Consider the following 15,983-nt stretch of genomic DNA (forward strand, 5'->3'; position numbering starts at 1 on the left):
TGTCCCTCAGCTCTTCAGCTCAAGGCGAGCGCTCTACCACTTGAGCTACAGCGCCACTTCCGGTTTTCTGGTGGTTTATTGGAGATAGGAGTCTCATGGTCTCTCCTGCCCGGGGCTGGCTTTGAACCGCGATCCTCAGATCTCAGCCTCCTGAGTAGCTAGGATTACAGGCGTGAGCCACCAGCGCCAGGCTAGTGAGATGCTTTCTAAAAAATTAAAATATATATATATATCTTAAAAATAAATAATGTAGCTGGTGGTATCCCAGCTGAAACCCTAACTACTCAGGAGGCTGAGATCTAAGTATCACAGTTCAAAGCCAGCCCTGGTAGAAAAACCCATGAGCCCCCCAGCTACTACCATAAAGCTGGAAATGGAGCTGTGACCCAAGTGGTAGAAGTCTAGTGTTGAGCAAAAAAAGAAAAAAAAATCAGAAACCGTGCCCAGGCCCCAAGTTCAAGCTCTAGGACCAGAGTACACAACACAGACATACAAAAGGTTAAGATTTGAAAAAGCTAGCTGGTAGGTCATTGTATGCAATTTTATTTTGAATAAAATATAAAGTAAGTTTTCTTAACGAGAAAAAATAAATTCAATAGGAATCTTCAGGTGTTCCCCCTCCCCTGTCCTCACTTCCTGATAGAAGGAAAAAACACCATCCAGTCCAAATAGCAAGCTGGAAGTAGAGCTAAGCGGGAGAGCCTTGAGCACAAGAGCTCAGGGACAGTGCCCAGGCCCTGAGTTCAGGCTCCAGAACCAACATACACACAAAAAAGTCCCCCAGAAAATTTTTGTAAAAATGAAATTGTCATTTTTTATCCCAAATCTTCCCTATTGGAATTTTCTGGGAGTGACCTATAGTTTAAAAAGCTCTTGTCTGGGCGCTGGTGGCTTACACCTGTAATCCTAGTTACTCAAGAGACTGAGATCTGAGGATTAAGGTTAAAAGCCTGCCTAGGCAGGAAAGTCAGTGAGGCTCTTACCTCGAGTTAACCACCAGAAAATTGGAAGTGATGCTGTGGTAGAGTGCTTGCCTCCAGAGCTCAGGGACAGCGGCCAGGCCCAGAGTTCAATCCCCATGACTGACAGAGAAAGAAAGAAAGAAAAAAAGAAAGAAGGAAAGAAGGAAAGCTCTCTCAGATGATTCTGCTGTACCCATCTTGATAAATGTTCTAAGGCCTTGTATTTGTTCCTTGAGGGGCCAGTAGCTTCCAGTCTCCTAAGCTTGTTGCTAATGGCTGATTAGTATCCTTCTGCTAGGGTCTGGTCGCTGTCCCTCAGCTCTTCAGCTCAAAGCTAGCACTTCACCATCCGAGCCACGGCGCCACCCCTGGCCTTTTCTGCTTCTGTGGTGCTGAGGAATAGAACCTAGGGCCTTATGCATGCAAGGCAGACCCTCTATCACTGAGCATCTTCCCAGCCCCTGCTAGCATTCTTTCTGAGGGTCACCTGCTGACTACCCTGAAAGCAGGGAGTGGAGTGGCTGTCATAGCTATGTTGCTGTAGTGTTGTAGAAACCAAGACCTTTAGGTGGAAGAGAACTAGGAAGGTGCCCCACCCCTAGCTCAGATGGCTTTCTTTCTCATCTACCATGTGTTATAGAGATAGGAACCTTTCTTGGAGTTTTTTTTGTTTTTGTTTTTTCCCAGACCCCGGACCCTGGACTCAGCCTCCTGAGTAGCTAGGATTACAGGCATGAGCCAGCCATCGTTTCCTAGCTTTTGTCTTTTCTTTTTTTTTAATTGGACTCTTTTTTTTTTTTTTCCTTTTTGCTTATGTGGTGCTGAGGAATCGAACCCAGGGACTCAGGCATACAAGGCAAGCGCTCTACCACTGAGCCACCTTCCCAGCCCCTTTTGTCTTTTCTTAAAACCAAACTAGGTGCTCTTGTTTTTACAGTAGCTTGTAGATAACAGTCATAATACATGCTTTGTTTACAGTGGCGGTCTACCACATTGTTGGTACACTGTAGGAATGTACTACATTAGAGAAATGTCTCTTTGGAGGTTATGCTGGTAGTAACCATAGAATCTCAAAACAGAGCCTCCCAATTAGAAGGAAGGTTTTTTTTTTTCTTTTAAAGATCTGAGTAGGAAAAGAGATCATTACCAGTCCTTTGGGATTAGAAGTAGGGGAGAGGGAGAAGTTTGCTTAAGTAAACAAGTATATTAAGGCAGAAATTAAATACTGGTGTTCACAAAAGAGAAATCTGTAGAAGCTAGGAATATAAAATAACCACCAGAAGAATGAAGTACAGCCATTGGGGATTAGAGATTAGAAACAAGCATATATCTCAAACTCCTACAAGCATCAGCAGAAATGATAGGATAGCATGACAATTGTTCTTTATGAATTTAACTATTTAAAAATGGTTATTAAGTTATATTACAATTCCAGTTACTTAAAATTTCCTCCAGTTACTGGGGTTGTATTTTAAGTCCTCTTTTGACAGTACTGGGGTTAGCCTTATGCTTGCTGGGCAGATACTCTGCCTATCCCCTCTTTTTTTTTTTGGGTCTGGTCGTGGGGCCTGAACTCTGGGCCTGAGCGCTATCCCTCAGCTCTTCAGCTCAAGGCTAACGCTCTACCACTTGAGCCACAGTGCCACTTCTGGCTTTTTTCTTTTTGCTTATGTGGTGCTGAGGAATTGAACCAGGGCCTCAGGCATGCAAGGCAAGTGCTCTACCACTGAGCCACCTTCCCAGCCCCTCCCTTCCATTTTTTTCTGCATACATTGCTAAAGTGTTTCAGAAATTGTTTTTAAACTTCTAATTGAGGGGCTGGGAAGGTGGCACAGTGGTAGAGCGCTTGCCTTGCATGCATGAGGCCCTGGGTTCGATTCCTCAGTACCACATAAGCAAAAAGAAAAAAGCCGGAAGTGGCGCTATGGCTCAAGTGGTAGAGCGTTAGCCTTGAGCTGAAGAGCTGAGGGACAGCGCCTAGTCCCAGGGTTCAGGCACCAAGACCGGACCCAAAAACAAAAAACAACAACAACAAAAAACTTTTAGTTGAACGTGTGCTGTGTACTGATGGCTCAGGCCTGTAATTTCTAGCTATTTAGACAGAAGGCTGAGATCCTAGGATTCTGGTTCAAAGCCAGCGCAGGCAAGCAAGTTCATGATACTCTTATCTCCAGTTAACCACCAAAAAGTCAGAAGTGGAGCTGTGGCTAAGTGATAGAGTGTTAGCCTTGAGCAAAAAGGTTCAGGTCATGAGTTTATGCCCCAGGATTGGCAATCAATCAATAAATAAAAGAGCCTTCCTCCCCCCCCTTTTTTTTTTCTTTTTGTGCCAGTTGTGGGCTTGAACTTTGAGCCTGGGCACTGTGCCTCAGTTCTTCACCTCAATGTGAGCGTTTTACCACTTGAGCCACAGCGCCACTTCCAGTTTTCTGGTGATTTATTGGAGATGAGTTTCTGGGATTTTCCTGCCCGGGCTGGCTTTGAACCACCATCCATAGATCTTAGCCTCCTGAGTAGTTAGGATTGCAGGTGTGAGCCACCAGCTCCTAGTTATGCTCTTGGAGACTTCTTTGACATACTCCTGATAGTATAGTCAATCAACTTAGGAATTTTTTTTTTCTAGACCTGGGCCTTAAACTCAGGGCCTGGGCACTGTCCCCTGAGTTTCTTTTGCTCAAGGCTACCCCTCAACCACTTGAGCCACAGTGCCATTTCTGGCTTTTTCTGTGGTACTGAAGAATAAAACCCAGAGATTCCTGTGGTACTAAGGAATAGAATCAAGGGCTTCATGCATGCTAGGCAAGTACTCTGCCACTAAGCCACATTTCCAGCTGGCTTTAGGAATTTTTGTAAATACAAGTCTATTGAGAACAGCAATTTTTATTTATGGAACTGTTAGGTCATCTCCAAGTTCATAATGGGAAAATAGTCTTACAGGTTCTTAGCTTCCTGGGTACACAGATTTCCATCGGAGCTTCTTTTTTCAGGGTACTTGACTGATTCTAAAGGAAAGCATAGTTTCAGAGGGAATGTTGAGAACCACTGTTCCAGAGGGAATGTTTGTTTTTTCTGTGTTGTCAAGATGAAATGATAAAGTATTCTAAAATGATTATGACTTTCAAGAAAGGTCGAATTTATTACAAGGGCACTTAAACCCTGAAGAATTATCTCTAAGGATTATGTAAAGTAGAAATCATATGGAATAATATAGGTTCATATCACTACTGAGTTTTCCTCTGGATTTTTCTTTATTTGATTCTTCACTCGCCCTCCCTTCTCTCATACTACTCCAAATTTACACTCTAATCATATTATTTTCTCCATTATTTTAAAATCAGTTATGGGCTCCCTTCTTTAATTGTGCTTTTCTGATACTTAAGATACTGTTTGGCACTTTTATGTATTTCCTTTTTTTTTTTGGTGGTGTTGGTGTTGGCCTGGGGCTTGAACTCGGGGCCTAGGTGCTATCCCTGATCTTCTTTTATTAACTACTAACACTCTACCACTTGAGAAGCAAGTGCCACTTCTGCTTTTTTCTGAGTAATTTGTTAGAAGTAAGAGGGTCACAGACTTTCCTGCCCTGCCTGGCTTTGAATCATGATCCTCAGACTTCTGAAAAGCTAGGATTATAAGCATGAGCCACCTGTGCCTGGCTTGAAGTTTTTGATTATCAAAATAGGAACTAAACTTTAAATCTGAGTTAAATAATTAATGTAAGCTAGGGATAACATTAGAAATTTAGCTCAGTAATATCTTAAATACTAGACTCGTTTGTGTTTGTATGAACTAAGTTAAAACTTAATTATTTGGATGGCAAATGGTATGAGACCTTGACAATATAATCTCTCATAATCTGATTACTATTATTGAGGCGTTTAAAAGTTTAAGTCCTTTTTTTCATTTAGGAGGTTTGATGATAAAAGTCTACACTTTGGTCATCTGTGAACATTGCTTTTCTAGATTGTGGTAGCAGGCTCTTAATATCATTTTCTTCTTTATATTTGCAGTTGGAGTGCCTCAAACTTATTGCCTCTCAAAAATTTACAGACAAACGCATTGGCTACTTAGGAGCAATGCTGCTGTTAGATGAAAGACAAGATGTCCATCTTCTCATGACCAACTGTATCAAAAAGTAAGGCTTACCTTCCTTTTCTCTAACAACTATTTTGCTTGTTTAAGGAATTTCATAATATGACATTAGGAGCTTCTATTTACCAGTTACATGTTTACTTTATAGATTGTATCTGAATTGCTTTTGACTCACTAGCTTATGTATTAAGGTGCTAAGCAAAGGAAAACGAAGGACAAATGTGCATTTTTAGGCATAATAACAAACATTTGACCCTTCAAAGAAAAAAAATTGGTAAAATGTAGACTTATATCTTAGATCTCAAGGACTTTGAAGACTATGAATAATGGAACTGTACATTTATTAAAAACTACATGTAACTTGGTTCTGGTGGCTCATTTCTATAATCCTTGCTACTTGGGAGGCTGAGATCTGAGGATGATAATTTGAAGCCAGCCTGGGCAGGTAAGTCCATAAAACTCTTAATCTTCAATAAATTACCAAAAGGCTGGAATTAGGGCCCTAACACTATAACAGAAAAAGCTAATGGACAGCACTTAGGCCCTGAGTTCAAGCCCTAGGACTGGCACCAAAAAAAAAAAAAAAGACATGGCACAGGTGAGCTCATGCCTCTAATCCTAACTGCTCAGGAAATAGATCTGAGAATAATGGTTTGAAGCTAGCTCAGGCAGACAATTTTGAGAGGCCTTCTTCTCAATTAGTCATCAAAAAGCTGGAAGTGAAGGTATGGTTCAAGTAGTAGAGTGCCAGCCTTGATCAGGAAAAGCTTAGTGAGAACATGGGGCTGAATTCAAGTCCCATTATCAGCGCAAGTGGACATACACACACAATATATTCTGAATATGTAAAAGTAAAGAGAGGATTTTCATATCAGTGTTCTAATCTTCCTGAGATTTTTATTTGTGTTGAATTGTACTTATATCTGTGATTTCTGTGATTTTTTTTTCTCTTTTTTTTCTTTTTCTTTTGACAGTTTTGGGGCTTGAAGTCAGGATCTGGGAGCTGTCCCTGAGCTCTTTTGCTCAAGGCTAGTACTCTACCGCTTTGAGCCACAGTGCCACTTCCAGTTTTCTGATGGTTAAGTGGAGGTAAGAGTCTCATGGACTTTCCTGGCTGGCTTTGAACTGTGATCCTTAGATCTCAGCCTCCTGAGTTAGGATTACAGGCATTAGCCACCAGTGCCTAGCTCTTTTTTTTTTTTTTTAATTAAAGATCAAGTCTTGTAGCCAGGCGCCAGTGGCTCATGCTTGTAATCCTAGCTACTCAGGAAGATGAGATCTGAGGATTGTGGTTCAAAGCTAGCCAGGGCAGAAAAGGCTGTGAGGCTCTTATCTCCAGTAAACCACCAGAAAACCGGAAGTGGCGCTGTGGCTCAAGTGGTAGAGTGCTAGCCTTGAGCTGAAAAGTTCAAGGACAGCGCCCAGGGCGCCCCCCTTTCGCAAATAAAAAGAAGGTCCTGTTATATAGCTTAGGCTGGCCTGGTATGTAACACAAGTTGGCCTTGAATTCTCAATCCTCTTGCCTGAGCCTCCTAAGTACTGAGATTATGGACATGCATTGTTACTGTGCCGGGCCCCTTTAAATTTCAATGCTTTTTTTCTCTTTTCATAACAGGGCCTTGCTGTGTAGTCTAGGCTGACCTGTAACTTGCAATCCTCTTGTCTGTGATTAGGATTTGTCTGTGCTAGAATCATTAACTTAATAGATGTATACTACTATGACTGATTTTATAGTGAGATTCTCCCCACCCTGCTCTGATACCACCCCCTGGCTTTTTGCTGGATAATTGGAGATACGAATGTCTCCAACTCTCTGACCAGGCTGGCTCCAAAACTCAATTCTCAGGTCTTAACTTTGATTCTCAGATGTTAGCCTCCTAAGTAGCTAGGATTATAGGACTGAGCCACTGGTGCATAATATTCTTTAAAACTCTAATGGCTGCTTGTCTGATGGTACTGGTTATGTTTACCTTGCTGACCATCTGAGAAATACTTCTTGTATGGATAAATTAGAAGACCTGAGCAGGAAATTAGCAATTCTTCTTAGCATCCTTAGGGAAATTCTCTGAACTGGGTATGGCATCTTCCCATAATTCTACCACTCAGGAGGCTGAAGCAGGAGTATCTTGAGTTTGAGGTCAGCTTGGCCTATATATAACAAGATCTTGTCTCAAAGCCAGGTTGCCAGTGGCTCATGCCTGTAATTCTATCTACTCCGGTGGCTGAAATCTGAGGATCACAGTTCAGAGCCAGCCTAAGCAGGAAAGTGCATGAGATTCTTATCTCCAGTTAACCACCAGAAAACTGAAAGTGGCACTGTGGCTCAAAGTGGTAGAGCACTAGTCTTGAGCTCAAGAAGCTCAGGGATAGTATCCAGGCCCTGAGTTCTAGCCTCAGGACTGGCAAAAAAACACACACACACACACACACACGACTGGCAAAAACACACACACACACACACACACACACACACACACACACACAAATCTTGTCCTAAAGAGGAAAAGAAAAGAAAGCTATGAAAGTTCTGTTGGCCTTTAGTACTTTTAGGTTTATTTAAGTTTGGTTTTGGTTTACCTGTGATTTGAATCACCTTTTTAGGATTCTTTTTTAATTTGTATTTAAGAGAAAGTAAAAGCAGAAGTTAAGGATATAGAATTAGATGATTAGATTTGCGGATATTTAAAACTTGTACTCTTTTTTTTTGTTAGAAACTAGTGATAAATTTTTTTCAATGGATAACCAAATTATTAAATGACAGCTATGACTTAATTGCAATTGTTAATGCAACATTTAAATACAACGAATCTATGGACTTATTTTTGGGAAGAATTCTTATTTTTTTGTCTATGAAATAGTTATTAATATTGAGACTACTAAATTGATTTCATCTATTCAATTTATTGCACACCTTTTATATGCCAGGAGCTGTTGCAAATACTGGGATGGCAAAGGGGAAAGTGAAATCCTGGGTGTCCTTGAGGGTATGTTCTAGATGTTTGGTATAATTCTTTCATATGTTTACTTCATAGATCTCTAAGGGAGTTCCTTGAACTTTTATTCCTACATGCTCTGTTGCCTGTATTACTCAACCTTTGAATCACATGCTAATGGTTTGGAATTTCTGCCTGGCAGCAAGTTCATGTTAGAGAGTTAATATGAAACCTAAGTGTAGGTTTAGCTTGATTAAAAGGGAAGAATGAGGCGCATAGATAAAGAAGAAATCTTTTAGTTTTTTAAAAAAATAGCAAGTGTTTTAGTATAAAAGGGAAGAATTAGAAGAAATGGAGAAGAAAGAAATATTTCCTGCTCCCCACGCAGAAAATGGGACTCACTCAAATGACAGTCCTTGTGTATAGCCTTCATGCTTTTTCAATTAGGAGAATATATGTTATAGTTTTTCTATTTGGTTTTGCTTTTTTTGTTTTTTGTTTTTGTGAAAGAATTTTGTTTTTAGCCCAGACTGGTCTGGAACTCAACCATCCTCTTCTTGTACCACCTTGCCTGGCTTGTATTTAGTTTGAATGATATCCAGCTAAGACCCCGGTGCCTTTGGGAGAGAACTTTTTTTTTTTCCCGAATAATTGAGAATTGATCAAAGATTTTACTTTGTTTTGAATTATTCAATTATTTTTAAAAGTTGTATATTCATATATATCTTTATGGGTTTGTTATGCAGTACCATAGTGTATCAATAGTTTTTATGTTTAACAATAAAATATTTGTTTTATTATACATTGACTTAGAAAAACTCTTAAGAAGTTAAAGTCCTTAGAATTAATTCCTTCAAAAAATTAAATCTAATATCTTAAGAACCTGCATTGTAATCCAGGTGGAGGTGGCTCACATCTGTAATCCTAGCCACTCATAAAGCTAAGATCTGAGAATTGAGGTTTGAAGCTAGGTGGGACAGAAATATCCCAGAGATACTTATCTCTAGTTAACCAACAAAAAACCAGAATTGGAGGAGTGGTTTCTGTGTCAGCCTTGTGAAGCTGAGAGTACAAGCCTAGTACTGGCACCAAAAAAAGAATACAATTAGGTGAAAAGGAGTTCTAATAGTGGATCTCTTGTATGTTAACGTAAATAACATTCCTTATAAAAAATAAAATACTTTTACATGCAAGATGGAAACTAGGAGGATTGCAATGTATGATCAGCTAGGCATCCCCTAGCTGGGGGGGATTCATTAATTCATTAAAGCAAACAAGCTGAGTATGGTGTTACATGTCTGGAACCCCAGCTCTTGGGAAGGTGTAAGTAGAAGGATCATAGTCTGAGGTCAGCCCAAAATAAACGTCTTGAGGGTGTGGCTCTAGTAGTAGAGCTCAAACCTCAGTATTGCAAAAACAAAACCAAAATTTTTAGGCTGAGCATTAGTGACTCACTCCTGTTATCCTAGCTACTTATGAGAATGAAATCTGGGGATCATGGTTTGAAGCTAGTCCGGGCCAGAAAGTTGATGAGACTTTATCTCCAGTTAACACTAAAAATCTGGTAGTAGAGCTGTGCTTCAGTGGTAGAGCACTACTAGCCTTGAGCACAAAAGCTCAGGGACAGCACCCAGGCTCTGAATTCAAGCCCCAGGACCTATACACATAAAAAACAAGATCGTGTGGAGTGGTAGTATTTTAAATTTTCATAACTCTTCAGTGTTTAACCTAAAAGAAGATGTTGAATGCACCTATGTGCTTCTACATTGTTTCCTGTGTTATGTCATATTGAATGAGTAAGTGAAGAAAATATAGCCTTTCCCAGATAGCACAATTAGAAAAGGGAAGCATAATGGCTTTTAAAAATAACTAGAGATGTTACTTGATACTGTCCTAAAATCCTTCTTTTCTTCCCTACCTCCCTCCATTCCTCCCTCCTTCTCTTTTTCTTCCTTCTTTTGTGTGCTTTCCTTTAAGTAGTTGTACAAAGGAGGGTCATTTAATACAGCAGGATATGAATACAATGTATCTTGATCTGTGTAACCCCCTTCAATAATCTCATCCCCCTGTGACATATCCATTCCTTTCTTCTTTTTTTTTTTTGGTGAATCATGGGGCTTGAAGTCTGGGCCTGGGCACTGTACTTGAGTTTTGCTCAAAGCCCGCATTCTACCATGTGAGTACAGTGCCACTTTCAGTTTTCTGGTGGTTAATTGGAGATAAGATTCTCACGAACTTCCTATCCTGGCTGGCTTTGAACCATGATCCTCAGATCTCAGACTCCTTAGTAGCTAGGATTACCGTCATGAGCCACCAGTGCCCGGCTTCTTTATATTTCTTAATAAGTAATCATTTCTTAAAGGTAAGGTGCAGTGCTGACTCTGAGGCTGTTTGTGATGCCATAGTACTTTATTATTTTATTTATTTATTTTTTAGGTCTGGTCCTGGGGCCTGAACTCTGGGCCTGGGCGCTGCCTCTCAGCTCTTCAGCTCAAGGCTAGCGCTCTACCACTTGAGCCACAGCGCCACTTGCGGCTTTTTTTTCTTTTTGCTTATGTGGTGCTGAGGAATCGAACCCAGGGCCTCATGCATGCAAGGCAAATGCTCTGCCACTGAGCCACCTTCCCAGCCCCTAGTGCTTTATTATGTTAAGACCAATTGGTCTGTTTTTACTTTGAGTAGTTATTTTTATAACTATAATGGGTCCATTTGGAAAAATTAGTTCACCAAGTTATGCATATCTTCCTGATATTAATGCATTTCATTACCAAATATTAAGCAAAACCATCAGTTAGTATTACCACTAATTTAATCAGAAAGGTGTAAATATTGGTAAAACATTCAGCTTATATTGCAAATACAAGTTTTATAAAATTCTAATTTTTTTTTTGTCGGCTTGAAAGCTGGGCCTGGGTGCTGTCCTTCAGCTTCTTTTGCTCAAGGCTAGTGCTCTACCACTTGAGCCACAGTGCCATCTAAGTTTTACTTTACAGCTTGCTTTTTTTTTTTTTTTGGTCAGTCATGGGGCTTGAACTCTGGGCCTGGGGCCGTCCTTAGCTCTTCAGTTCATGGCGAGCACTCTGCCACTTGAGCCACAGCACCACTTCCAGTTTTCTGGTAGTTTACTGGAGATAGGAGTCTCACAGACTTTCCTGCCTAAACTGGCTTTGAACCTCGATCCTCAGATCTCAGTCTCCTGAATAGCTTGGATTACAGGTGCTCGCCACCAGTGCTCACCCCTAGCTTGCATTTTTTTTTCTTTTTTCTTTTTTTTTTTTGTCAGTCGTGGGGCTTGAACTCTGGGCCTGGGCGCTGTCCCTCAGCTCTTCAGCTCAAGGCGAGCGCTCTACCACTTGAGCTACAGCGCCACTTCTTAGCTTGCATTCTTTATGGTCATACACAGTTATTCCTGAAGTTAGAGGCTTCCATGACTCTTTGTACAGAGAATATCTACCACATACCCAAATTGTCATATTTGTCATTTATGTTTTTAGAGCAGCTAGTTGATAGTTCAGTTTACAAATGAAACAGATTTACAATTGCTTTTTCTGAGGCTTTCATTTTACTTCACTGTGCAGTTGTAATTTATGCATACTTCCCATTTTGTCCTACAGAATATTTTTTAAATCTAATTTTTATTATTAAGGTATTACGTAGAAAAATTAGCATTTCACAAAGGTAATATGTACATTTCTTTTTTGACAGTGTCACCGCTTCCTTTAGAATATTTTGAAAATGTACACTCAAACATTCAGGGGATGGAGATAGAAGAATTGTGGATTTGAGGCTAGCCTACATAGCAAGACCCTGTCTTAAAAAGAAAAAAAAAAAGAGTTGAGGTTTAAAGTTGGCTGTGTAAGTCAGTGGTAAAGTACTTGCCTAATGTGTACAAGGTCCTGGGATCATTCCTCAGTTCTACCAAAAAAAAAAGTTGGGTTTTAATAAAACTAATAGTTTTTACTATTTTGTTATGAGCAGAAGTTTTCTTTTTTCACAAGACAGAATCGCACTGTGGAGCTTCCAAGGTAGTTAACCTATAGGAGGGACTGTCAGTAAGTTCACTGTACTGGAAATTTATAATGTTGAAATAAATTTTTTCTTTCTAATTAATACTAGTAATTACTGGAAAGATACTACGAATTATTGGAGAAATCTGAGTCATCCCAAACTACCTTATGAAGCTGTACAGCTTCTTTGTGGGCAGCACTGGTAGAGAAAATTTGTTTTTACCTGCCTTTCTTTCTTTTGCAGTGATCTTAATCACAGCACGCAGTTTGTGCAGGGGCTAGCACTTTGTACCCTCGGCTGCATGGGCTCCTCAGAGATGTGCAGAGATCTTGCAGGAGAGGTAGAGAAGCTCTTGAAAACTTCCAACTCTTACTTAAGAAAAAAGGTAATGTTGGGGCTGGGAAGGTAGCTCAGTGGTAGAGCGCTTGCCTTGCATGCATGAGGCCCTGGGTTCGATTCCTCAGCACCACATAAGCAAAAAGAAAAAAGCCTGAAGTGGTGCTTTGGCTCTAATGGTAGAGCGCTAGGCTTGAGCTGAAGAGCTGAGGGACAGCGTCCAGGCCCAGAGTTCAGGCTCCACGACCGGACCCAAAAAAAAAAAAAAAGAAAAAAGGTAATGTAATGAATGTCAGTATTTGGATTAAAGGACATTATGGCGATAAGAGAGCAGATTAGTTATTTTTGAAAGCTAGATGGTATTATATTTTTCTTTCTGTAATAAATATATTTTAAATGGTTATATGTGAATCTAAACTCATCTATTTTTAAGGAGATGATTTATAAATAAGATGTACTGGATGTCCTAGGTAGGCACATTTAGTTACTTTCTAAATTATCTAATTCTAAACAGTAGTAAAATGAAGATCTGTACGTGTGAACTTTTATGCTAATAATTAGTGTTCATGTCTTTCTACTGATGTCATTGGAACCTAGAAAATTATGAGGGAATGATATAGAACTCTTTTAAATTTATGAGAAATGATCCTATTCTCCTAACTAACCTACTCTCACTTATTGGTATAAACATTTTATTCAGTTTTAAATTATGCTTTAACCCTGAAACCTTTGTAAATGAAGTTAAAGAAATACCATCTTAATTGCTATTTGCTGAATCTATTAACAAGTGTCATTGTAAAAGCCAAGCCATTTCTTATGATGATAGCTAATGATAACTGTGCACAAAATTAATTTCTTAATTTGTAAGCCATTACTTTTTCTTGAAGACTGCAGGCTCTATTCCTCTTTAACAGGTACATTACATTAAATAAATATTCCTTCAGATTAGTGCCTTCACTGTCATATAACATGTGAAGAATTAACAAAAATTTATTAATCTCTCTAAGCTTTTATGGTATTTGATTCAAATGATTACTTTGATGGTGGGTAACGAAAATCAATCTTTCTTTCTGGTAAATAGGTTAGTAATACTGTATTTTATTTAGTGGATATTAAGTATATTTCAAATCCTCCCCTTCCCCTTTACCTCCTTCCCCCAAATAATTTTCTTTGTGTTAAAAGAGTCAGTTGGAGACAGGATATTGAGAAAAAAATGTAATGTCAAATATATAGCATCTGCAGTTTATATCTTTAGGTTGAATGATGTCTTAATATCTTCTCATCCTACTCAGGAATGATTTTAAAGATGGAAGTCCTCTATTTCTACTCACTAGAACTCCACATAATTTCTGTTTTAACTTGTATGATAATTTATATTAACCAGGTTCTAATCTAGAAAGTTTTTGTCCATTTGTTAACAAAGGAACAGGTCAGCTAGAAGTTGGTCATTATTACAACAGTCTATACTACAAAGACCTAGTTCATTCATAAACAATAAAACATATCCATCTTCTTTATTTTCCTAATAGTGAATTAGTTGGTGAATTCTTTTGTTGTTGTTGTTTTTAAGTAAGATTGGTTGTTCTATCCTTGACTTATTTGAAATAATTTTTTTCTCCTCCCCCCTCTTCTTCTTTTTTTTAATAGGCAGCACTGTGTGCTGTTCATGTCATCAGGAAGGTTCCTGAACTTATGGAGATGTTTTTGCCAGCAACAAAAAATTTATTGAATGAGAAGAACCATGGTAATATGATTTGGATGGACTCATGAAGTACTGAGGGAGAAAGGGAAAGAGAAAAGGCTTAAGGATGTGTCAGTCTGGTGTGCTTAGTTTTCCAGGAAGGTCTGCTCAGATATCCCCTAGTTTATAATTATTGCTTTACTATTGAGGTAAACTTAACTTTCAACTCTGGTTCTCTTAATAATATTTAGTATGATGTATAAATATCCTACCCTTGATTTCTCATATCTGTGAATCTTTTTATTTTATACTAAATTTTTATTTTATACCAAATGTTTTTCTTCGTTGTTATGTGTTAAGAGTATAAAATCAGTGGGACACCAGTGGCTCATGCCTGTAATCCTAGCTACTTAGGAGGCTGAGATCTGAGGATCGTAGTTCAAAGCCAGTCTGGGCAGAAAGTCCATGAGACTCTTAGCTCCATTTAAACACCAGAAAACTGGAAGTGGCGCTGTGCCATAAGTAATAGAGCACTAGCCTTGAGTGAAAAAGCTACAGCACCCAGGCCTTGAGTTCAAGGCCCATGACCAACAACAACAAAAGTATAAGATTAAAGAAGTCAGACACTGGTGGCTCATGCCTGTAATCCTAGCTGCTCATGAAGCTGAGATCTGAGGATTGCAGTTCAAAGCCAGGCCAAACAGGAACATCTGATTATGTCCAATTACCCACTAGAGAAACTGGAATGACGCTGTGGCTCAAAGTGGTAGAGTTCTACCCTTGAGCGAAAAGAGCACAGGGACAGCACCCAAGGCCCAGCGACTGACAAAATTCTTCTGAGTTACTTGTAACAGGAATTTTAATGAGTATTCAGTTACATTTACATAAAATTTCAGAGGAATTAAGTGGAATGTGACTGTTCTTTCCCCAATTTATTCTTATCTAAATGAAGAAAATTTATGTATCTTATGGGCTAAGAGAAAAAAAGTTACTATATATTTAATTTGATTAATACAGTGATGCATTCACAGTATGTTCAAAGTATACTTATTGAATAAAGGAATGTTTACGTCCCTCATTTATTGCTTAGTGAAAAGCGTTGTGATATTCTCTTTATTGACTTTGGAATGAACAACTTTGTTATTATAATTATTTTGGAATTTTGGTGCATTTTATCTGGAAATTTAAAATCCTACTAAGATTTTTCTCTCTGTAATTTGTGAAGACTGAACTAATAGCTTACATGGTAGGTATGGAGCAAAAGAAATGTAGCTTATATTGATTGTAAGTCTTCCTGGATATTTTCAAAGAGACATGTCATTTTTAAAGTAATTATTTTGATCACGTAATTGTTCAAAAATGCTTTGATTTGACCAATGTTAAGTCAGCAGGCTTCTATTAAGTACCTTCTTTGTATTCCCCATAATGCTTGGATGCTTTAGGGGATTAAAAAGTAAAAGAAGCAGCTATCCTTTTGGAATTGACTTTCAGGAACTCAAAGCCTTCTTCTCTGGAACTCAATGGTAGGGCCTTATTTTTAGTTTATTTGGTCTTTTCTTTCAGGTGTCCTTCATACATCTGTAGTCCTCCTCACAGAAATGTGTGAGCGAAGCCCAGATATGCTTGCACATTTTAGAAAGGTAGGTCCTGTTCTGTGTGCCTAAGCTTTTCTTTATTAAGAAATGAATTTCCTGAAAAGTACATGATTTTCTCACTTACGATTTTCTTTTGAAAGCAAGCTATAGCGCTGAAGAAAGGATTTAACTAGCCTTTCTGTGTGGTAGGGCTGGAAGCCAGATTTAGGCATCTAAGAGTTGGCACTAGTAGAGTGTTTTCCCTTTCAGAATAGAAGTCTTCTCTCATTGTTGGCAGACAAACCAATCTCTCAAGTATTTTATCTGCTGTTTTTACATTGAGTCAGGAAATGTAACCTGAGGTCACTTACAAATAAGATATATATATATATATATATAT

At 38.9% G+C, this 15,983-nt stretch overlaps 1 protein-coding gene across 1 annotated transcript in view; it reads left to right on the forward strand.

Annotated features, from left to right (window-relative positions):
• Ap1g1 (adaptor-related protein complex 1, gamma 1 subunit) overlaps nucleotides 1–15,983 on the forward strand; it is a 97,797-nt gene that overhangs the window by 25,559 nt on the left and 56,255 nt on the right. The window contains exons 3-6 of the mRNA XM_013012677.1: nucleotides 4,970–5,094; nucleotides 12,236–12,377; nucleotides 13,976–14,072; nucleotides 15,573–15,649. Coding sequence (XP_012868131.1) covers nucleotides 4,970–5,094; nucleotides 12,236–12,377; nucleotides 13,976–14,072; nucleotides 15,573–15,649 — 441 coding nt within the window. The remainder of the gene's footprint in view (nucleotides 1–4,969; nucleotides 5,095–12,235; nucleotides 12,378–13,975; nucleotides 14,073–15,572; nucleotides 15,650–15,983) is intronic.

The sequence above is a fragment of the Dipodomys ordii genome, unplaced genomic scaffold, assembly GCF_000151885.1.
Source record: "Dipodomys ordii isolate 6190 unplaced genomic scaffold, Dord_2.0 Scaffold18, whole genome shotgun sequence".
Lineage (NCBI taxonomy): Eukaryota > Metazoa > Chordata > Mammalia > Rodentia > Heteromyidae > Dipodomys > Dipodomys ordii.